General features: G+C 58.2%; 1 protein-coding gene across 1 annotated transcript in view; it reads left to right on the top strand.

Annotated features, from left to right (window-relative positions):
* Window positions 1-15877: 15877 nt before the first annotated feature.
* EMID1 (EMI domain containing 1) overlaps window positions 15878-22680 on the top strand; it is a 25733-nt gene continuing 18930 nt past the window's right edge. The window contains 1 exon segment of the mRNA XM_084868465.1: window positions 15878-16011. Coding sequence (XP_084724591.1) covers window positions 15911-16011 — 101 coding nt within the window. The 5' untranslated portion in view covers window positions 15878-15910.

Below are 22680 nucleotides of genomic sequence, written 5' to 3'. Positions count from 1 at the left end.
CACTCGGGAACCTGGGGTCAATGCAGGTCCCAGACCTCAGGCAAGTCGCCTTTCTAACCTCAGTTCTGCCCACGAATAAAATGGGTGCAGCAGTCGTTTCTCAGAGAGTTGTTAGATTAAATCACATGTGTCAAACACACGGCCCGCGGGCCAAATCCAGCCCGCCAGGCCTTGCAATGTGGCCCGCACCGCGCTGTCATCACTGCACTCCGCTGTCAGTTTATGACATTGTCAGTTTATGACTGTTCAGTAAACCATTCGGCCCGCGATTTAGGCTGGATTTTAGATTTTGGCCCCTTCTCTGATTGAGTTCGACACCCCTAGATTAAATAATATAACAAAGGCGAGGTGCTGAGCTGATTTTTATTCGTAGACTAAAGGTGGGGATGCTCCCAACCGCAGAGGTCTGGGGAGGAGCCAACATGTCAAGGGCCCGGCCCATCGTCCCGACTTTGCAAACGGGAGCTGTGTCACACGGTTCTCCCCGGGCCTCTCAGGGGCCACCAAAAGCGTGGGGGCCTCGGAAGCGCTCTGCCTTTGGAGTTGAGAGCCCGTTTATCAAGCTCCAAGCACACAGACTGCAACATAAGGGCAGTTCTCTCCTTAGAAAATAAATCCTGACTCGGTTCCATTAGGTAGCTAGTTTTCCCCCATCCAATACATCCCGTCTGTGGCCCTGTTTTACAAAAGTACCCACTGACCTTCGCCTTCTCAGGGACGTATCTATTGGGTGGGAATACCCTTCTCTGCTGGCGTCCAGCCGGCAGTGGATTCAGGTCAGGAACAAATACAGAATTTGGATGTCCTCAGATTTCCCTCCTGGCCGGAGGTGGGCAGATAGGCAGGGTAAGCCCGCAGGAGCTGTCTGCCAGCTGGATTCCCGGTCCTCACAGACCCCCAGACCCTGCCTCCTTGCACCCTTGCTTTCCCTGCAGGAGCCATCCCGGTGCAGCCTTGCTCACCGGCGCCGCCCAGCGGTGGGAACAGAGAGCTGCGGAAGAAAGTTGGCCCTCAACCACCGACTCCATGCAACCCTCCAGGCCCTAAGCCTGGCTCCTAACCCAGGACTCTCACTCTCACTGTGGCATCTAGAAGCTCTCTGATTTGCTAACACTGCCACAAGGTGAGTCCTCTGGGCTCTGACCCCACGGGACCCCGAAACAGGAAAGTCATTGTTGAAAAGCATCCATTTTCTGCTGATTGAAGGAGCTTATTCCATCAGCGGGGAATGAAGTGGTCCCTTCCCACCTTGAGTCACCCCCACAGATGCCTGCTAGTGCAAGGGGTCCCCTAAAGGCTTTCTCCCCCGGGCCAGCAGTGCACTTGGTCCCCAAACAAAAAAGCCCCTCTCTTCCTTAACTACAAAGTAAACATCCCCAGGCCCCCTGGGCTACTGGCCACACAAATGTTTATGCCCCTGGAAAGAGAAAAGAGAGGATCTCGCACACGTGCTCCCCCAAGAAGATGGGTGCCAAGTCAGTAATTACCCCCCAGCCTCTGGGTGTCTGATCTCCCGCCAGCGGGTCTGCAGCCGCTCGGCGGGGCAGCTGAGGTGGGCGTATGCTCTGGCTTTGCCTCCGATGGGCCTTTGAGGCCTTGGGATGCTCTCTGCGAAGGTCACCTGCTACACCTGGAAAACTCTGAATTGGGTACGAGGGACCCATCCCCAGGAAGCCTCTGACTCCCCAGCACTCGCTCAGGTGAAGGGAGGGTTGTGGATTCCAGCCACAGCATTGGAATCACTCTGGGCAAGACACACACACACGGCTGCCCCGGTGATGTGTGTGCACACAGCCGGGAGAAGCCAGCCCTGCCACAGACTAACCTTTGCCGAAGGGCAGGTACTTGGTCTTACCGATGGCGAACATCTACTAAATGCCTACGGGCCAGGCTTCCTGCTAAACTCTACACACTGTGCGTTATTTCATCTGATACTTCAACAACGCCCCCATGGGAGGGGGATGGTTAGACCCACAGTATACAGATGAGGAAATGGAGTCTCAGAGAAATGGTGTCTGCAGCTGACAGCTTTGACGTCCATCTTGGTAGATTCTGTTCTTCTAACAGAGTGTGCCTCTTGCCCGAGGTCATCGAGCTGAAGAACGGTGGCAAAGCTAGGGCCAAAACCCAGGGCTTTCTGCCTTCAGAGTCACCTCCGCCTGTATCACCTTTCAGACTCCCAGAAACAAGGAGCAGACGGGTGGGAGCTCCATGCAAAGATCACAATCGGGTCTCCCGCTGGGTGGAGCCAGAGGGAGCGAAAGGGGCCCCTGTCAGCAGCTTCCAGCTCTAGAATCCCATCCTGAGAGGCTGGGGGACTGAAAGGATCACTGCCCTCCCCCTTTCCTTTGGGGAGACGAAGCCCAGGGAGCAGAATTCATGCCCAAGGTCCCGCCTTCATAGTCAGTGTGCTTTCTGTGACTGCATGGAGTGTCCAGGACAAGGGGAGCCAGGGATGAAGCAGGTGAAGAACTTGAACTGGAAAATGGGGAGAAAACACATCTTCCTGGAGGGTTCCCTGGGCCCTCCGGGGAGGAGGGCGTCTTGCAGTTTCAAAGAGTTTTCTTGCTAATGCAACGTCAGCTGTGAACTGCTTCCATCCTTAGCTCTGCCATCTTGTGGATTCAAGGCAGGGGTCCACGGTATGGCATCGGTCTGGCATCGGTCGTTAGCCTAGTTAACGACAACTTGGTTTCAGACCCTGCCAGGTCAGAGACGCCCAGCCTCCCTCGATGCTCTAAGTCACGATGAGATGGAAAGTTCCAAAAAATCAGAGACACAGATCAAAGGGGTTTTATGGTGTGTGTGTGTGTGTGTGTGTGTGTGTGTCTTGTTGTTTTTTTTTTCCTTTCTTGCCCAAGTCTGGGCTAAGCAGCTTTTAGATATGACTCATTCTGCTTCCTGCCTTCTCCGGGGAGCGGGATTGCTCTGTGCAGGCAGTGCAGGGATGGGCGGTGACCGAGCCAAGTTCTGTGGGCACCACTGGTGGCTGTTTCAAAGGATAGAGGGGACTTCTTGCTTACCTCACCTCCAACAGAAACGGCGGCTCAGAGCAGCCAGTCACAACCGTCTGACGCACTGAGGTGGGCTAATGCTTCCCAGGCAAGATCTTTTCATGTGTCTTTAACTGGTTTTGAAGTGTGTGATGGTGCATCATGGAGCAAAATTACTTTGCCTTCTCTTCTGGCCCATCTTGGTTGTTTTACGATCAAAGTGTGGTTCAAATTGATTATTTGTTGTTGGTAGCGACTAGTATTAATGGTTTCACCTGGTTGTAGAACCTCATAATACACCACACCTTCCCGATCCCACCAAACGCAGAGCATTGTCTTCTTTCTGAAGCGATTTGGCCTTGCAGTCGATGTTGATGTTTGACCTGGATCAATTCATGGTTTTGTGCATTTGGGATTCTCAAAATAAATCCACTTTTCATCGCCAGTCACAATTCGATGCAATTCGACTTCCTTTTGTGCCGTTGAAGCAACATTTTACCGATGACTTTTTGGTTTTCCATTTGTCTTTCGTTCAGTTGATGTGGCACCCATTTCCCCTCTTTTAAAATCTTCCCCATTGCTTGTAAACGATCGGAAATTGTTTGCTGAGCAAGACTTAATCTTTCTGCAAGCTGTTTTTGAGTTTGACATGCATCTTCATCCTATAATGCCTGTAATTGTAGATCTTCAAACTTTTTCGGTTGACCTAAATAAATGTTCTTTGTCTTTCACATCGAAATCATCCCTTTTAAAGCATTTAAACCAGCGTTCACAAGTATCTTAAGATGGAGCATGTTCACCATAAGCTTCCGGAGGTATACGATCACTTTCAGCAGCACTTTTCTTCAAAATAATGAATTAAAACTTCCTGCAAATGTGTTTGTTTGGGTTTTTTTGGCACGAAATTCGACATTGTTAAGCATAAAACTATCTATGATGTTAACACCTTTAGAAAATTTGACATACGAAGTTTTGAAGCTTGCTGTGAATACAACAAAATAGCATACATATCAAAGAGCATATATGTCAACATATGTCTAACTCCATCTGTTGAAAAAAATCCGCATAGTATCCGGTACACCTAGTAAATGCCCCAAATTCATTAACTCACTTTATTTTCTCAACAGTGACAAGGACAGGGGTCTCCGGCATCCCCACCTTACCACCCACCTTCAATTCTCTCTCACCATTGATGTTCCTACCTCCCTCCCCCTCTCCCTTTCTCAGAAACCAATAAAAATATATTTATACATAAATAAGTTAGGTCCAGCATTCCAATCACTTTGACTGGTTTGGCTCAGTGGATAGACCATCGTCGGTCTGCAGACTCAAGGGTCCCAGATTCGATTCCAGTCAAGGGCATATACCTTGGTTGTGGGCACATCCCCAGTAGGAGGTGTGCAGGAGGCAGCTGATTGATGTTTCTCTCCCATCAATGTTTCTATCCCTCTCCCTTTCTCTCTGTGAAAAAAATCAATAAAATGTGTGTGTGTGTGTGTGTGTGTGTGTGTGTGTGTTTTAAATAAGTTAGGTCCATGTTACTCTCTTCCGTACACCCTGCCTCTTCCTCCCCATCATTTCCTTATCACGGTGTGCAGTCACTGCTCTCTGCCTGACGGTTTCTCTCTGCTCCGTCTTCATGGCTGGCTTGTGCCTGTTACTGTGTCGCCGACACCGAACCTGAGCTTGGGCCCCGTGGGCTCAGCAAACTTGCGGGGGACACGTGAGGACCTTCCCTGCACGGCGTCCGGCCTGCCGGGGCCACAGAGCCCGCACTGAGTCTCCCGGGGATCCAACTCGGCCCCATTCCACACAGCAGGCGGAACTCAGAGCCGACCTTCATTCAGTCGCCACGCACAGGATTCTGACCGAGGAAGGCCTCGAGACAATCTCGCCCTTTGTTGGAGCTGTGGGAGTCGTCCTTACGCGCAGAGAGAAGCCCGTCCAGAATCAGGCGCTTTTTGAAACCATCGGCTTGAGAAAATTAAGGATTCTGTCCGCGTGCCCTGAATTTCTGGGCCCGGCAATTAATTCCTTCCAGATTAAAGGATTGTTGTGTTTCTGATACATCATTATGCAGAGCCGGCACGCTGTGCATTTTAAAACTTTAACCAGGATCCTCGTTAACTGGGACCTTTTATTCGTGTGCATCTTCCAGGAGAGGCCCGTGGCCCGTGAGCTGATCTATAAAAAAAATAAATAAATAAAAATAAAAATCCAGGGAGCTTCCGGGCAGCTGTCCTCCCTCCTAACAGAACCACGTACTCCTAACCCTCCTGGTGCAGGCTGGACATTGTACATAGCCCCCCCTGAACCTTCAGTCACCCCATCAGGTGGCCACAGGTCTCTCTAGTTGACAGGCGAGAACCCTGAAGCGGAAGGGAGGAGAGTCGCCCTGTGCAGGCCAGTAGGTGTGACTGTACTCGGCAGGTGTGACTCTCATCTTTAAATATATTTTATTGATTTTTTTACAGAGAAGAAGAGAGAGGGATAGAGAGTTAGAAACATCGATGAGAGAGTCATTGATCAGCTGCCTCTTGCACACCTCCTGCTGGGGATGTGCCCGTAACCAAGGTACATGCCCTTGACCGGAATCGAACCTGGGACCTTTCAGTCCGCAGGCCGACGCTCTATATCCACTGAGCCAAACCGGTTTTTGCTACACCTTTTAATTCACACAGGTTTATACTCATAAAATTTGTGGCTGCTCAGCATCTCCATCGGGAGCTCTCCACAATACTGGTGTCGTTCTCATTTTTCAAAAAAAAAAACACCTGAAGGGAATTCTGCCACACAACATGGAGGAGCCTTGAGGACACCGTGCTAAGTGAAACAAGCCAGCCACCAAAGAACAAGTGTGGCATGATTCCACTTACACGAGGTAAGGAGAGTAGTCCTGTTCACAGAGACAGACAGTGAGATGGTGGCTGCCGGGGCTGGGGGGGGGGGGGGCGGGCGGGGAGGAGTCAGTCAGTGTTAAATGGGGACAGAGTTTCCGTTTTGCAAGAGGAAAAGAGTTCTGGAGACGACTGGGTGGAGGTGAGACTCCACAACAACTCGAATGTACTCATTGCCACCGAGCTGCACGCTTTAAAATGGTTAACGTGGTAAATTCAATGTTGCTGTTTTTAAATTTAATTTTTTTTTCTCTTTAATTAGGCCCTGGCTCTAGCTGGTCTGGCTCGGTGGATAGAGCATCGGCCTGCGGACCGAAGGGCCCCAGGTTTGATTCTGGTCGAGGGCACATGCCTGGGTTGTGGGCTTGGTCCAATGTGCAGGAGGCAGCCGATCGATGATTCCCTCTCCTCACGGATGTTTCTATCTCTCTCTTTCTCTCCCTTCCTCTCTGATACAAATAAAAAATCAATAAAAAATTAGGCCCTGGCTCAGTAGCTTGGTTGGTTAGTGTCATCCTGATACACCAAGGTTTCAGGTTTGATCCCCAGGCAGGGCCCATACAGGAATCAACCAGTGAATGCACAATTAAGTGGAATAACCAATCTCTCCCTCTCTCTCTCTCTCTCTCTCTCTCTCTCTCTCTCTCAAATAAATTTTTTTAAAAGAATACAAATTATGTAAAGTTTGCCTTCATCAAGCACCCTCCTATTCGCAATATCTCACCGAGTCCCGGCAGCCACATTTGGAGATGAATTCCACCGTTGTCTTCACTGACAGGTGAGGAAACCAAGCTGAGGGAGGAGACACCAGCAGCCCGATGCCACCAGCAAGTAAGTGGCTGGGCCAAGGCCTGCTGTCTCCCCACTCAGGGCCCAGGCCCCAGCGGGAGCCACCCCCTCCCCGACTGTTTTCCACGATTCTGCTCAGATTCCCCTGCCAAGCGAGAGCAAACAGGATCCAGATGGCGGTTCCCCCGCTGACCAAGATGGAGCTAAACTTGAAAGCCCTCTGCCAGGATTTCCAAATGCATCCCAGACTTCTGTCCTGGAAGAGTCTGGCGCCCTCCTGCTGGAGCAGTAGGGGACAGAGAGGCGGCCAAGCCCGGCCACAGGCCTTGACAATGACTGCTGGGGGCAGGGGAGGGGTGGCGCCAGCCCCCAGGTGTCCCCGCAGGCCCTGGAATGCCCAGTGTCCTCACACAGCCAGACTCATCTTCTTCCTGCCCGTGTCGGTGCTATGGGGCTGCCGTAACCATGGAACACAAACCGGGTGACTTAAACAACAGAAACGCATTGTCTCGCCCTCGCTGGTTTGGCTCAGTGGATAGAGCGTCGGCCTACGAACCAAAGGGACCTGGGTTCGATTCTGGTCAAGGGCATGTACCTCGGTTGCAGGCTCCTCCCAGGGTCGGGTCCTGGTCGGGTCTTCTGCAGGAGGCAACCAATCGATGTGCTTCTCTCACATCGATGTTTCTGTCTTTCCTCTCTCTTCCACTCTCTCTAAAAATCGATGGGGAAAATCCTTGGGTGAGGATTTAAAAAGAGAGAAGGAGAGAGAGAGAGAGGAAGGGAGGGAGGGAGGCGATCCATTGTCTCACAGCCTGGGAAGCTGGCGTCTGAAATCAAGGTGCCACAGTTTCTCCTAGCTCTGGTGGCCTCAAGTGTTCCTCCGCCTGCCTCTCTCTCTCTCTCTCTCTCTCTCTCTCTCTCTCTCTCTCTCTCTCTCTGTCAAAATTCACATACAAGCTTTTGGGTGAATATATGTTTTTACTTCTCTTGGGGTCCATACCTCAGAGTGGTGAGTGTGGTTTTTTTTTAATTAAAAAATACATTCTATTTTAAGTTACAGATGTGATACATGAGAGATCCCCAAAGTGACAAATTACAAACGAGAAAATATAGACACACCCATGATCCCTACCAGCAAAGAGAGCCAGTGCCTGGCCCTGCTGTCGTCTCTTTGCACGTGTTTACTCACAGGCTTCGGCGTGGGCAGAACTGACAATCCCTGCCCGTGCAGAAGGCAGCCTGGCTCCCTCTGAAGACAGCCTGGCTCCCTCTGACCCCCCTGTGACTATCAGTAAAGAACCAGCAGTGCCCATTAGAAACGAAAGCAGCTTCGACTCCAAAGAACAAACAGCGAAGGCAGAGAAAGGAGGATTTTCAGGTGCCTGGAGGTGGGGAAAGGTTTTCAAGGGGACAGAAACCGCCCTCCCCTTTGCAAAAAAAAAACAAAAACAAACAAAAAAAAAAACCACTAGATAAAAAGGAGGCAAAAACCTAGGGAATCATTATATCGAGGTTAATGGATTATAAGTGATTTCTCTTAGAAAAACTTTAATGATAGCATATCATTACCACGTTTTACCACTAGAAAGAGTCTCAGAAGCCTTTGAGGGATTACTGAGGGGAAAGGATGATTTTGAAAAACACAGCGCAGAAGGCGCTCTTGCTCCTTTATAGTTCCTTCCAAGAGCGGCTCCCTGAGACAGAGGCCGAGCGAGCAGACAGCCACAGCCCTGAGGTCTCAGCCGAAGAACCAGCGTCGCTTATGAACACACAGAAGGAAAAGCCGGTTAAAAAACAAAAAAAGTATTACAGGTTTCTCTTCTTAAGACTGTTGCGGGGGGGGGGGGGGGGGGGTAGAGCAGAAATTGTTAACCATTCATGACTAGTAAGAAAGGCAGTTTGTTTTCTTGAAGCATTTGTGTTTGCTTTCTTAAGTATTTTGCTGCCTATCCATTCTCAAATTGTATGCTCTTTATTACAAAAATAATTCTTAGAAGTACCCCTTCTTTTTTTAAAAATATATTTTTATTGATATCAGAGAGGAAGGGAGAGAGAAAGAGAGATAGAAACATCAATGATGAGAGAGAATCATTGATTGGCTGCCTCCTGCACGTCCACTCATGGGGATCAAGCCCACAACCCAGGCATGTGCCCTTGACTGGAATGGAACCTGGGACCCTTCAGTCCACAGGCCAACACTCTATCCACGGAGCCAAACCAGCTAGGGCAAAGCACCCATTCTTAAACAGTAATTAGTAATTCTAATACTTGTGCTCAAATGAGAGGGAGAGAGAGAGAAACATCAGTTTTATCGTTCCACTTACGTTTGCATCCATCGGTTGATTCTTCTTATAGGTGCCTTGACCTGGGACCAACCCGCAACCTTGTCATGTCAGGATGACGCTCTAACGAGCTGAGCTACCCGGCCAGGGCAATGCTCACGTGTTTTTAAAAGAGTCTATTTAGCCGAAACCGGTTTGGCTCAGTGGATAGAGCATCCGCCTGCGGACTGAAGGGTCCCAGGTTCGATTCTGGTCAAGGGCATGTACCTTGGTTGCGGGCACATCCCCAGTGGGGGGTGTGCAAGAGGCAGCTGATCAATGATTCTCTCTCATCGATGTTTCCAACTCTCTATTTCTCTCTCTGTAAAAAAATCAATAAAATATATTTTTTTAAAATAAATAAAAGAGTCCTATTTACTCTAAAAAAGTACCATTACATATGGCTGGATGCCTGGCTCAGAATCTGCTATTTTCTACTCTTCCACCCTGGGCAGACATTGCTAACTGCTACAGCACTCCTTTCCACCAACCTGAAGGCTCTCTCTCTCCTCTGCACCCTCCTTTGTTCTCAAAAGGCAGCTTCTAGAAGTGGATCAGAGGAGGCCAAAAAAAAAAAAAAAAAAAAAAAAAAGGGAAAAAAGTCTCATTTATTTGCGATACAAACCCAAGACGCCACCTAGCGGTGAAGATTCTTAATTGCAGGCAGAGTGCCTAGAAAAAGAAAAAAAAAGACGAGCCAGCAAAGCCAAAAAGGACAGTAAATGCACGGCTGTGCCTAGTCTTGCATAAGCACAATAACGCTCCTAAAGAAGAGTTTTGAATTTAAACTTGGGTTTTCCTCGCTTTATCCCAAGAGGTTGGCCTACAGCATTTCAGGCAACGATTAGTAGTAGCAAAGGGCCTTTCGGAGCTGCCAGATCCTTGCTCAATATCCCACTCCCCAAAGACCAACCCTTTTGCCGGTACCAGGCCTCAGATCCCCAGGCTGCCAAGATTTCTCATTCTGCCAGCTATATGTGACATTCTTTGGTTTCAACATGGGTACTTTTTTCCTGAGCGTTAAGGGCAAGGAGCTCATGTAAATGTTCCCATCCCCTGGCAATGGGCACGGAGACACCTGATTGCTGGTGTTGCTCTTGCATCAAGCAGGGGCAAAGCAGATGTACAGTCCTCAGGGCATCCCAGCTTGATGCCTGTGTCCATGGCCAGAGCTGGTTCATGCCTGAGGCACATAAAAAAAAATGTTCCTCATAGCCAGCCGCTCTGAGGCAAAGGCTGCTATCCCCATTTTCCAGGTGAGAACACTGAGGCTCAGAGAGGGGAAGCCCGCGGACTGAAGGGTCCCAGGTTTGATTCCGGTCAAAGGCACATAACTGGTTCAATCCCTGGCCCTGATTGGGGCACATGTGGGAGGCAACCAATCAATGTGTCTCTCCAACATTGATGTTTCTCTCCCTCTCCCTCTCCCTCTTCCTCTCCCTCTCCCTCTCCCTCTCCCTCTCCCTCTCCCTCTCCCTCTCCCTCTCCCTCTCCCTCTTCCTCTCTCTAAAAATCATTGGAAAAATATCCTCGGGTGAGGATTTTTTTTTTAAAAATTTATGTACCCAAATGTATCTTTTATGGCTTCTGGTGTATGTATCTTTCCTAGAACTCATACAAATTTTCCAAAAAGGGCCCAGCATCTGTACCTACTTGTGACCTATCAGGGGAACTGGACCAAATCAGCAGCTGGCTCCAGCACAGAACCGTGTGAGTGGGGAGGCCCAGGACACACGCGGCCCCGTCTTGGGGATGTGGGCACCTTCCTAGAGGCAGGGAAGGGGTGAGGTTTGCGTTGAGACTGAGAGGGTGAGTGGCCTTGGGGGGCAGCGGGGATCGGATGGGAAAGGCCCGGGGCCAATGGAGGACACAGGGTCTGGGACGGAGGGAGGAGGAGCAGGCCAGGCCACTCCCAGGATCAGCCAGCGAGCAGCGGGGACTGAGGCTCTCCCCACAGGGCTCCTTGGCTGTTTGCCTTTGGGGAGATCCTGAAGGACTGGGAGAGGAGGCGAGAGGCCGCGGAGGAGACCAAGGCCGCCTCCCACGAGGGGGTGGAGGCCGGGTGGGATGGAGCCAAGGAGAGGGAGGATCCAGGCTGGACGGGAGGGCCTGGAGTCCAGGTGCCTGAGGAATGCACATCCCCCATCAGGCCGTCCATCCACTTCAGAGTCCTCGGGCCGAGCTCCAGGCTAGGAATCCCTTCCCCCGGGGGCTCCGTCTGCCGCCAGGGCTGCCCGTCCATAATCTGTACCAGCCGCAGGCAGCCCCCGGCCCCGTGGTCAGCCAGTGCCAGGCATGGGCGGGAGGTGGCGGGAGGACAGCTGCCCATCCCTGGGGCTGTGGGGGTGGGTCTGAGGCGGGCCAGAGCGCAGGGTGCAGAGGGATGGAGGAGGCCCCTGTGGGAGCTGGGCTGGCACGCCGGTCCTGCCCGTCAGTCCAGCTCCCACGGGGGCTGAGACCAACAACCCGGGGTCCTTTTTCCCAAAATGCCCTCTGTCTCTGTCTGCCTGCCCGGCTCTTTCCCATCATCTCCCTGGCCCACATGTCTCTCTCTGTCTCTGGCTTGCTGGCTCTCTTTCTCTTTCTGAGTCTCTGTGTGTGTGTGTGTGTGTGTGTCTCCCTGACTCTTTCCATCTCCTCTCGTTCCCCTCAGAATCCCTTCCTCGGAGGTGGAAACCATTCGTTTGGGATTGTCAGGAGGACAATCCCACGTGCTCCTGGCCCAGCAGGCCCCTCCTGGCACGGGCAGGGCTGGGGGGCTGCTCTGAGCGGCGCCTCTGGCCGGCCCTCCACCCCTGCCAGGTCCGTCCCACCCACGGGGACTCCTGGCCGCCCACACAGGAGGTCCTCTCACTTGGCACAACCTCGTTCCGAGGCCCTGGCCCGCCAAGCCTCCCCCTTACCGGCCTAAAAGTCCCACTACCGGTGACTTGGGGCTTCCATGAAGAAGAACCCCTATTCACTGCACCCCAACATTTAACGCCATTAAACACCAGTCACGTTGGGGCGAATGAGCCAACAGCGTCTCCCGCTCTCCCCCAGCCAGGTGGCTGCTGCCTAAGGAGGCCTCACGCTCCATCTTTGCAGGCAGAGAGGCGTGGGAAGAGCAGCAGAGGGAGGGGCCCCAGCCAAGGTACTGGGGCAGGAAGGAGGGGGCTGGGGGGAGGGAGCAGAGGAAGGGAAGTGGGACACACCTGAAGGAGGCCTCTTGTCTGTCTGTCTGTCCGTGCCTTCCCAGGAGAGAGCCCCACGTCTCGTGTCACCCCATTTTCCGGATGGGGAGACTGAGGCCTGGAGAGAAGGGGCTCCCTCTAGAGCAGCAGTGGCCAACCCTGTGGACCACAGGGTTAGCGACCGCTGTCTAGAGCAGCACACGGAACATCCATCTCCTAACTCCAAAGGCAGGCACCCTGCCCTGCCCCGCTGGCTGCGCCCCGGCCCTGTCCCCCCCTCCCCCCCCCCACCCCGAAAGTGCAGGCCTCTCCCCCGAGGATTCCGAGGAGGGCAGGAAGGCCCTCTCCCAGCCCTAATTTATGATTCTCTGCAGCTTCCTTCCTCTCATCACTCCCTTCCAGCCCCAGCTCCGGCTCAGGCAGGAAGGAATGAGCTGGGTGAGAAGGGCAGATCCGTGGAGCATAAATAACCTGGCCGGGCAGCTGCAGGCCCTCTGGGACCCCCGCCCCTCCCCGCTCCCCTGCTGTGGCCCAACGGGTGTCCCCCGCTCGGGGACAGAGGGCCAGGGCCCCAGATGAAAGGAGCAGAAAGCCGGCATTGTTCCCCGACCTGGGGGCCCGGGGCAGACCCCGCCCTCCGGCCAGCCCTTTGTCCGGGCAGCCGCTCCGGAGGCCACTGACCGTTACCCGGCCCCTTCCCGGACCCTTCCCTTCCGTGACGTCCCCGGCTGCTGCCCGGGGCTCTGGGCCCCCGGGGGCGGCCACCGCGGGCTCTGGCAATGCCCAGCACCCTCGGGCTGCTTCCTGGCCTACAGAACGGGCACGATATGGGCACAGACCAGGTGGGCACACGCTGGTGTGCGGCCAGGGCTGGCGTGGGCAGAGGACAGAGGCGCTTGGTGCGGGCCCAGCGGGAGGCGACAGAGGAAGGCGGCTGGGACCCAGGTTTGTTTGCTGGGAGGAGAGCAGCATTTCCTGTTTGGACGAGGCCAGGGTGGATGGGTCAGCGAGTCCACACCAGAAGGCCTGCTCGGGAAAGCTGTGCGCGTGCGCGTGCGTGCGTGTGTAGGAGCACGCATGTCCGAGTCCATGTCCCTGTGTGGTCCATGTGTTCTCTCTCACCTCATCAGCTCCCAGACGGAAGTCTAAACCTGAGCTGCGTTCTCACTTTTGCCCCCAAAGAAGTCCCCCCCCCATCGAGGGGCTCAGCCAGAGGGAGGCAGTGTGGCTCAGTGGGTAGCCACCCGTCACCAGCTGTGGGCCTGGGGCCAGCCCCCACACCTGGGGCTAAGGCGGCGCCCCCCCTCCGTCCCCAGTGGCCGAGAGGAAGGAGGGCTGCAGACAATGCCAGCAAAATGCTTAGCGCAGCGCCTGGCACGGCCAGAGCTCAGGGCCGGAAGCTGCTGCCCTTACTGGCGGCTGTGGTCTGGGCTTGGCAGCAGAGAGGACCGGCCCCCAGGGGGGAGGCCCCGCCCACGGGGACAGGCCCGAGACCTCAGGCTTTGGGGGGGGGGGGGGCTCTCCTCCCTGTCTCAGCAAATTCTGAAACCTCGAATGACCAAGACCCGGCATTTCCTGCCCTCCCTTCAGGGAGGAAGGAGGACAGGGAAGAGGCTGCCGTCCACCAGGGAAGGGGCCCATGGAAGGGGCTCGGGCTGTGCCCGTAGGGAGACCAAAGCCGTCTTCTTACTGCCCCCGGAGCGTGGGCTCTGGAGCCAGAGGATCTTAAAAAAGAGCCTTTTTTTTCTTTTTTTCTTTTTTTCTTTTTCCAGGCAAGGACATGAGGCTCAGAGCTGGGAGGGTACCTTGCCCCAGGTCACATAAGAATCGCCATCTAGGCCTCTGGGGCGTTGCGCCCATGCAGTAACCACCAGGCTACCCCATCCCGGGGTGTGACTGTAGTCAAAAACATACACCCTGGACAAAGGGGTCCCGGCCTCAGCAAGGACAGGATCCCCACTGATGTCAGGTGTTGGCAACAGCTTTGACGGGGAGGGTCCCTTGGTGGCCTGAAGCCCCCTGAGTTTGGGGGTGAAGGAACGTGTGTGCCATGAGTCACGGGAGCACCTCGAACCTGTTGCAAACAGGCCTGGTGTGGTGCCTCCTCGCGGGGTGCCTCCTCATCCCGTGGTGCCCAGCAGTGGCCCCAGTCACCTGGCCGGCAGGATTCTGAGGGGCAGGCCCCCTGGTCACCACCAAGCTGGACGGGGGGCTCCCCGGCCGGGGACTGCCTGCGGCTCTCCAATCCGGGCAGAAGGCGGTTCGACTGTCCTGGAGTTTGGGAGGGTCTAGGCCTCTCCTCATACACACACACACACACACACACACCCGTCACACCTGTGCGCACACATGCGTGCTCGCACATGCATACTCTCACATCACAGACACACATCTGCATACACCCTGGGGGTATTCACAGGCCTCTCCCCAGAGGCTCGCTCACCCACGAACCCCACTCTCAGCAGGTCCTTACTTTGTCACAGACGGGAAAACCGGAGCCCCAGACCCGCGGTCGGCAAACCGCGGCTCGCGAGCCACATGCGGCTCTTTGGCCCCTTGAGTGTGGCTCTTCCACAAAACACCACGGCCTGGGCGAGTCTGTGTTGAAGACGTGGTGTTAGAAGAAGTGGCGTTAGAAGAAGTTTAAGTTTAAGAATGTTGGCTCTCCAAAGAAACGTCGGTGGCTGTCCTGTGGATACTGGGCTCTGCGGACTCATGAGCTGGCCGGTCCCTGCCCCAGACCCATGTGTCGTCCACATTCTTTCCTGATCCTGCTGAAGAGCTGACCCCCTCTGAAGTCAGATCTCCCATCAAAACCTAGCTCTTCCAGGCCCGGGTGGAGGGCTTTGGGCAAACGATGTGTGTCCCCCTGTGCCTCAGTTTCTCCATCTGTACCATGGCAATGAGTGGACACTGACCCTATGGGGGTCAACCCAGGTCTCCTCCTCCCGGGGAGAGTGTGAATGTCTGGGCCTCAGTTTTCTCCTCTGCAAAGTGGGGATAGATGTGCCCACCTCTCCCAGCGTGGTTTGGAAATCAAACCGAAATAGGATGTGAAGTGGAGGTCAGAGCCTCGGGCACTGGATCCCTCAGGAAAAAAAAAAAAAGTGGAAAGCCCTGGCCGCGGCTCAGGGATCAGAGCGTGGGCACCGAAGGGTCTCGGGTTCAATTCCTCCGACAAGGGCATGCACCCGGGTTGCAGGTTTGACACAGGCGCCTGCAAGAGGCAATCAGTCCTTAATGTGTGTCTCTCCCTCCCTTCTCTCCCCCCTTCTCTTTCTCTAAAAATCAATGGAGAAGTGTCCTCTGGTGAGGATGAACAACAACAAAAGAAGAAGAAAGAAGAGAAAAGGGAGAAAGAAAAAGGGGAAGAGGCTCCCGCATCCTACGTTCCAGCCCGGCCCCCCGGGGTCCAGGACGCGCCCGGGGACCGCGGCCAGGACCCAGGACCCAGGCCCCGGCCCCCGGCCCCGACCCCGCAGCCTGAGCCCGGGCATCTCCGCACCGGCCCCGCCCCGCGCCCGGCGCCGGCAGGACCAGGTGGGCACCTGGCGGGGCTCCCGGCGGGCGCGTCCCCCGGGTCCTTCCGGGTTGGCAGCGGCGGCGCAGGGGCGGGGGGCTGAGGAGGGGCCCGCCTCCCTCCCTCCTCCCGCCTCCCTCCTCCCTCCCCTCCGCCTCCCGCCGCCGCGCTGGGGACGGCTCCGTCCGCGGCTGCAGGGCCGGGCGGGCGGCGCAGCATGGGCGGCCCGCGGGCCTGGGCGCTGCTCTGCCTGGCGCTCCTGCTCCCGCGGGGCGGCGCCGCCTGGAGCGTCGAGGGAGCCCCGCTGTCCGGACGCAGGTAAAGGCTGCCCGCCGCCGCCCTGCGCCCTGCCAGCCCCCGCGGGGGTGGGGGCCGGGCCCCGGGCACCCCTGTCCCCCAGCCCCCCTGCAGCCTTCGTGCCTGCCCGGCCTGGGGGGTGGGACCTGGTCCCCCACCGCGGTGCCAGCCCCCAGAGCCCGGGCCGGGGCGGGGTGTGTGTGTGTGTCTGTGTGTGTGTATGTGTGTGTGTGTGTGTCTGTGTGTGTGTGTGTCTCTGTGTGTGTGTCTGTGTGTGTCTCTGTGTGTCTCTGTGTGTGTCTGTGTGTGTGTCTCTGTGTGTGTGTCTGTGTGTGTGTGTCTGTGTGTGTCTCTGTGTGTGTCTGTGTGTGTATGTCTGTGTGTGTGTCTCTGTGTGTGTGTGTGTCTGTGTGTGTCTGTGTGTGTGTGTCTGTGTGTGTGTCTCTGTGTGTGTGTGTGTCTGTGTGTGTCTGTGTGTGTGTCTGTGTGTGTATGTGTGTGTGTGTGTCTCTGTGTGTCTGTGTGTCTATGTGTGTGTGTCTGTGTGTGTCTGTGTGTGTGTGTGTGTGTGTGTGTGTGTTGGGGCGGGGGGAAGGGGTTCTGGGCCGCCCCGCTCCACTATCCAGCAGGGGCACCCCAAAGTGCGAGGGTCCCGGACTCCCTGGGTGGGAACCGGCAGCCTCCTCCAATCCCCCCTTCTCCCCCCCCATGCCACCCCCGGAGTCCCAGAGAAGAGGGAAGGAGAACAACGGGGAGAACACCCCCCCCAGGACTTCCCTCCCCCCAGCCCAAGCCCCCACCCCTCCACCACACACACACACACACACACACACACACCGCACAGGGAAAGCCCAGGACAGCCCCTGGCTGACCCCCTGGGGGCTCTCCGCCCGTTCCCTCGCTCCGGCTTTCTCAGGGGCCGGCTGTGGCTATTTGTTTCTCCGGGAGGAGGAAGGTGGGGTGGGGTGTCAGGGCCCCGGTCAGCGGGGGCCCCCAGGGGCCTGGCATTTGGATCCGGATGGGAGCAAGTGCAGCCTTCCTGCCGCCGCTCTGCTCCCCCCGGGCTGCGGGCACTCTCTCCGCCGGTGCCCGCGGGGCATCGTCCAGGGAGGGGGCCCTCACAGGCAGCGTCCACCTCCCTCCTTCAGGGAGCCCTTGTTCCCATTTAGCAGATGAGCAAACGGAGGCCCCAGAACACGAACGTGATCTTCTAGGCTCGCCAGGAACAGGAGAGCTGAGGTTGAAATCGGTGTCTTCCTGGCCCCGAGGACACTGTCTGAACCTGCCTGGCCCTGCTCCTGGCCGCAGCCCTGCCCCTGCTGCTTCCCCCCCACCCCCACCCCACCCCGAAGGGGCCAGCTCAGGGGGCAGTGCAGAGCAGCCAGGCCTCCTCAGGCCCTCCCATCGCATTCAGATGCCCGCCCGGCCCCCACCCCCCAGGCCTCACTTTTTAGATTCTTTTCGGAAATTCTCCTTGCCCGGTGGGCAGGGGGGCCAGCATGCCTCCGCCAGGCTAGCAACCGCAGGTGACCGGGGCAGGGCGGAGAGCAGAGGTGGCTGAGGCATCAGAAGCCATAAGAACAGTTTTCTGAGAGAGGGATGGGCAGAGGGCAGCTGACACAGCACCACCTTCTGCGGACTGACCACCTGCATCCATCGCTTCCAGAATCTTCCCGGCTGCCTTAGGAGGCATGCGTTTTTGTGGTCCCTGTTTCTTAGGGACTGGGGGGCGGACAGGGGTAAGGGGTGAGCCAGGCCATCTCTGCACAGCCCCAAGGCACCCTGGTTCTAGGGGGGGGGGGCGGTGTGTGTGTCTCAACGTCTCACTGCATTCCTGGGGCTGGGATTGGCCCCTTGGATGCCTTCTTAGAGGGGAAACTGAGGCTCACAGAGGGGACGTGGCCTGCCTCGCACACCAGTGTGAGCCCCAGGGTCCCAGGGGCTGAGATGACTGAGACTCCGAGCTGGGAGCTCCCGTTGTCGGATGGGGATGATGGTCCAGGGGACCCGAGGCCCGGTCTGGCTGGGAGCGGGATGGGGGCGGTGGGTGGATACCTGGTGGTCCCTGGGGACTGTCACCCTATCTGCGCGCAGAAGGCTCCCAGTGGCCTGAGCGTCACAAAAGCCCAGGGGGGCGCTGCTGTCCCTCCGTGATCAGACCGAGGCCTCCAAAGGGGTCGAGGCGCCTCAGTCCGGGCCATCGGCTCCCAGATCCAGGGTCCCTTCGGCCGCTTGCCGGTTTGGGAGAGGCCATGGTGCGGAGTTCGGGGTCCCGGCCCTGGCGCTCCCCGCCCCCTCCACTCGCTGTGTGGCCTCAGGCAGGTCCCCGGGTCTCACTTTCATCCTTCCAGGACCAGATGAAGCTTGGGAACCCTCGTTCCCATTTAGCAGATGAGCAACCTGAGGTCCCAGGAAACGAACACGGTCTTCTAGGCTCGAGGGCCATTCATAGGAGGGCTGGGGTTCAAATCCGTGTCTTCCTGGCCCCGGTGACCCTGTTTGAGCCTGCCTGGCCCCTCACCGTCCCCCTCTTTGCTCCCCTCGGCCCCTGCTCGCAGGCCTGCTGTCAGGACGGACAGAGGACCGGCTGGGGCCCTGACCTAGAGCGGCTCCTGCGATCCCCAGCGTGGGGGGGGGGGGGACCCCGGCTGGAGGGATCCGGAGTCCTCCCTGCCAGGACTTCCCCGTGTGGCCCCATCCGGGCATCGCTGGAGACGGCGTGGGGATGTCTCGCCCCATCAGCCCTCCCTCCACCCCCAGCCCGGCGCCCCAGGCACCCCTTGGCAGCCGAGGGACAAGAGGCAGAAAAGAGGCTTTGTGCCTGGGGAGGGGGGGCCGGGAAGGCATCCAAGGGGCCGCCCCCAGCCCCAGGAATGCGGTGAGACTCTGAGACACACACACACACACACACACACACACACACACCGCGCCCCTCCCCCAGAACCAGGGTGCCTTGGGGCTGTTCGGAGCTGGCTTGGCTCACCCCTTACCCCTGTCCGCCCCCCCAGCCCCCGCTGGGCCTGCTTCCTGTCTGCCCTCTGAGGTCCCTTCCAGCCTGAACCCGCGTCCAGACTTAGAGCCGTCCCAGCCCCGGCGTCCCGGCCAGGCCTCTGTCCCTGAAGTGCTGGCTTCCTGTGGGCCCGTCCCAGGACAGAGGAGAGCGGAGAGGGTTCTTCCCGCCCTCCTCCAGGGAGCTCACATCCCGGCGATTTCTCTCGGAGCCTCAGTGTCCCCCTCTGTACGATGCCTACCCTGTAGTCAAGGGGAGGACCTGGTGGTGGCGATACTGGGCTGGTGTCCCCATGCCCAGGAAAGGCTCTGACCCGCGCTGGGGGCTGGGGGCTGGGGGGCCCGTGCCATAGTCCAGGAGCAAGCAGCACCAAAGGCGGTTCGCGCCATGCTGAGGAGGAGAGCCTGCTGCCCCCATTTGCAGGCGGGCAAGGTGAGGCCCTGGGAGGTCCGGGGCCTGGTCCGAGGTCACCGAGCGAGGGATCCACGGAGCTAGGGCTGGGACTTCGCTTCCAGCATGGGGGGGTGGGGGGTTCCGGCTCCAGTCACCCCACTCCGCCCGCCCGGTAAGTCTCCTCTCTTTCCTCTCCTTTTCATAACCGCCCTTGGCCCCCAGCCCACTTGGCTGCCTCCCGCAATTAGCCCCTATCGCTGTTCCGGATCACAGCCCCGGGCCCTGCGGAGACTGAGTCCCCCGGGCCCCTCGGCAAGGGGGGGAGGGCTGGGGGGGCGAGGGCTGGGGGGGTGGGGGCTGGGGGGGCGGAAAACTGGGGGGGCGGAGGGCTGGAGGGGCGGAGGGCTGGGGGGGCGGAGGGCTGGGAGGGGGGGCGGGGGGAGATGGTGGGGACAGCCGGTTCCAGGCGGAGCTGATCTGTCCTGTTTTCTCTCCCCCAGTGGCCTCTGGGGGCCCAGGGGGTGCTGAGCGGGCAGGAGTGGCAGGCCCAGGAGAGAAGGGTGCCCCCTCGCACCCCTTCCCCCTGGCCTCATCCCACAGGTGCTGGCCCGGCCTCGCGAGGCTCTCGGACAGCGTATCCCCCACCATCACACCCCGGAGAGGAAGCCCGGGCGCCTCAGGGCGGGGGCAGGGGCTCCAGGGGCCGCAGACATCTCTGGGGCCCAGGGTCGAGGATGGCTCCTCTGCCCAGGGCCTCCGCGCTCAGCCGTTCAGCGTGTCTCTCCGAGCGCCTCACCTGCACCCCGTCCCGGCTGCCGGTCTTCCCCCAAACCCTCAGGGCTGCTGCGGCCCCTGGAGGTGCCCAGCTCTGCTGGGGCCCTCAGGCTGAGACCCCAGTGATGACAAGGCGCCTGCGGGAGAGCAGGAGTGTGCACGGATCTGAGTGTGCACAGGGGAGGGAGGAGGGAGGGCCGGAAGGTCAGAGAGGGGTCGCGGGAGTGAGGAGAGGGGAGGCGGGGGTGGGACAGAACAGGCAGGGCTTGCAGGGGGGTAGGGACTCAGGCCCGCGCTTTACAAAGAGCTCGTGCTGCCTGGAAAGTGGCCGGAGGGGCCGGAGGGCGGCGGGGCCAGGCTGGCTGGGACCCTGGAGGGGAGCTCGGGCTCCTCCCAGGACAGTGGGGCCGGGGAGGGGTGAGGCCCCCGGAGAGAGGGGATGAAGGACTAACCTTGCACCCCACCTGGCCCGAGTGTCCCCTTCCCTCTGAAATGTCTGCTCGCTAGCCACCAGCTCCGTGTCTCCTAAGCAGAGGATGCAAGCAAACTCCAACACGCGGGAGGCAAACCCGGAGCCATGCAGAGCCCTCAGGGGGAGGCCTTAAGGGAGGAGGAGAAGGAAAACATGGTTCCCTGCAGCTCCCCTCGGGCCATCTTCCCCGGGGACGTGTGTGAGGGTGCACAGCCCGCCTCTGCAGGCGTGGACCCCGTGCAGAGAGGACAGTCCTTTCTGTCGGCTTTGCTTCGGTCTGACTGTGTGCTCGAGGGCCTGTGCATGTGGGTCTGTGTGTGCAGGTGCATGGAGTTGCATGCACGTACGTCTATGTGAGTGTGTCTGTGTGCACGTGCGTCCGTATGTGTCGTGTGCTCACTGCGTGTGCATACTGATGTGTGTGTGTCTGAGTTTGCCTGTTATGCATTATGCGTCCATGTCTGTCCACTGGCATGTGGTCCTCCCTCTGTGCCCAGGGCCCCCTCCGGTGTCCGGAGCTGCTGTCTTTGCCCCGGGTGCTCCCTCTGTCCCTTCTTCCTTCACTCACAAGGCCCCTGGGCCAGCCTGGGGCACTTCAGCGGCTGCAGGGGAGCCCCTGAGCCCCCCTGGACGTGCACCCTACACTTTTTTGTGCATTTTTCTGGGGTACACATTATTTTCCCAAAGGGGCTTATGTCCCCCCCCCAAAAAAACACACAACCCCAGCAGTTTTAAACCCACAGCTCCAGGGACCCAGAGGCTCTCAAGGGTGGGGGCCTTTGGGGAAGGAATCTTTTTAAAGGTATAAAGCCCTGCTCTGCTCGTCAGGAAAACATGTGCAGCACAAGGTCAGGACCGCACGCTCTGGGTCCCACCCACGACTGTGCCACTCATCCTGGGCGCCTAGCCTGGGGCACGACCCAGACCCCAGAGCCTCCATCTTCCACCTGCAACGTGGCCTTTCACTCGGGCGTGTGGGAGGCCCTGGGCCCAGCTCTGGGCACACGGCCGGCCCAGGCAGAGGGAAAGCCCTCTGTGCCCCCGAGGTGGCCGTGCGGTGTGAGCGTGTGCCTGGGCCTAACCTCGTGCACACAAAGCCACACGTGTGCCTCCGCGGTGCAGAGTGGTCTGCTTTCTCTTCCTCTGCGGGCGCACAGAAATGCCGTCTTGCCCCGGTGGTCTGCGCGGGGGTCGTGGTCTGTCCACCGAGGCCGCGGGCTCTTCCCCAGCACCCGGGTCCCGCGGCCCCGTTCAGGCCGCCCCCAGGTGTGCACTGTGGGGAGCTCCTGTCCCCCCTCCCGGGCGCGGCCGGCCCCTGGCTCTGCTGGGCTCCTGCCATCCCTCCCCCTGCTCTCCCGCCCCCGTGCCTTCGGCTGAGCCGGTCCCTCCTCCTGGACGGATTCCAGGGACACGGCGGCGAGGGGACTTCCCGGGTGGCAGCCTGGCCCTGGCCGAGGCCGCTCCTCCGGGTGGGCCTGGCGGGGCGGGCGGCGGTGAGGGGCTGGGTGTCGGGGGCGGCGGGCACCTCGGCGGCGATGGCCGGGACATTCCCGGCGCTCAGTGGCCCCAGCCCTGCACGGGGTCAGGACTCTGCGCTGTTTGCCGGGGCTGGGAAGGAGGGCCGTTTCAGGTGACCCTTCTCAGCCTGCGGCCCCTCGGCCTCCCCCACACCCCCCACCAGACTTGCCTCTGTGACCCGAAGCCCGGGGTCGGCAGGTTCCCAGGCTGGGCCTGCACGGAGCCGTGGACCGTGGCTCAGGAGACGGACAGGAGACAGACAGGAGACGGAGCGGAGGCCTCTGGGATGGAGTGAGGGCCACGCTGGGCCATCCAGAGTCCCGGTTCCAATCCGCTCCCCCAGGCTCCGGCTCTGGGGCCTGAGCAGTTTTCCCCCCTCCCCGGCCTCCAGGGTGCCCTCTGTGTAATGCGGGAGGGGGGTGCCCTCCTGGAGGGATCCCGGTGGGAAGAGGATGTAAGTATCCTCAGCATACAGAAGGTGCTCAATCTGTGTGGTGCAATGTGACGGGGAGTTAGCCTCCGG

Source organism: Pipistrellus hanaki (assembly GCF_964339955.1).
Source record: "Pipistrellus hanaki genome assembly, chromosome: 19".
In the NCBI taxonomy this organism is placed as follows: domain Eukaryota; kingdom Metazoa; phylum Chordata; class Mammalia; order Chiroptera; family Vespertilionidae; genus Pipistrellus; species Pipistrellus hanaki.
This window is presented reverse-complemented; position numbering and strand designations above follow the sequence as displayed.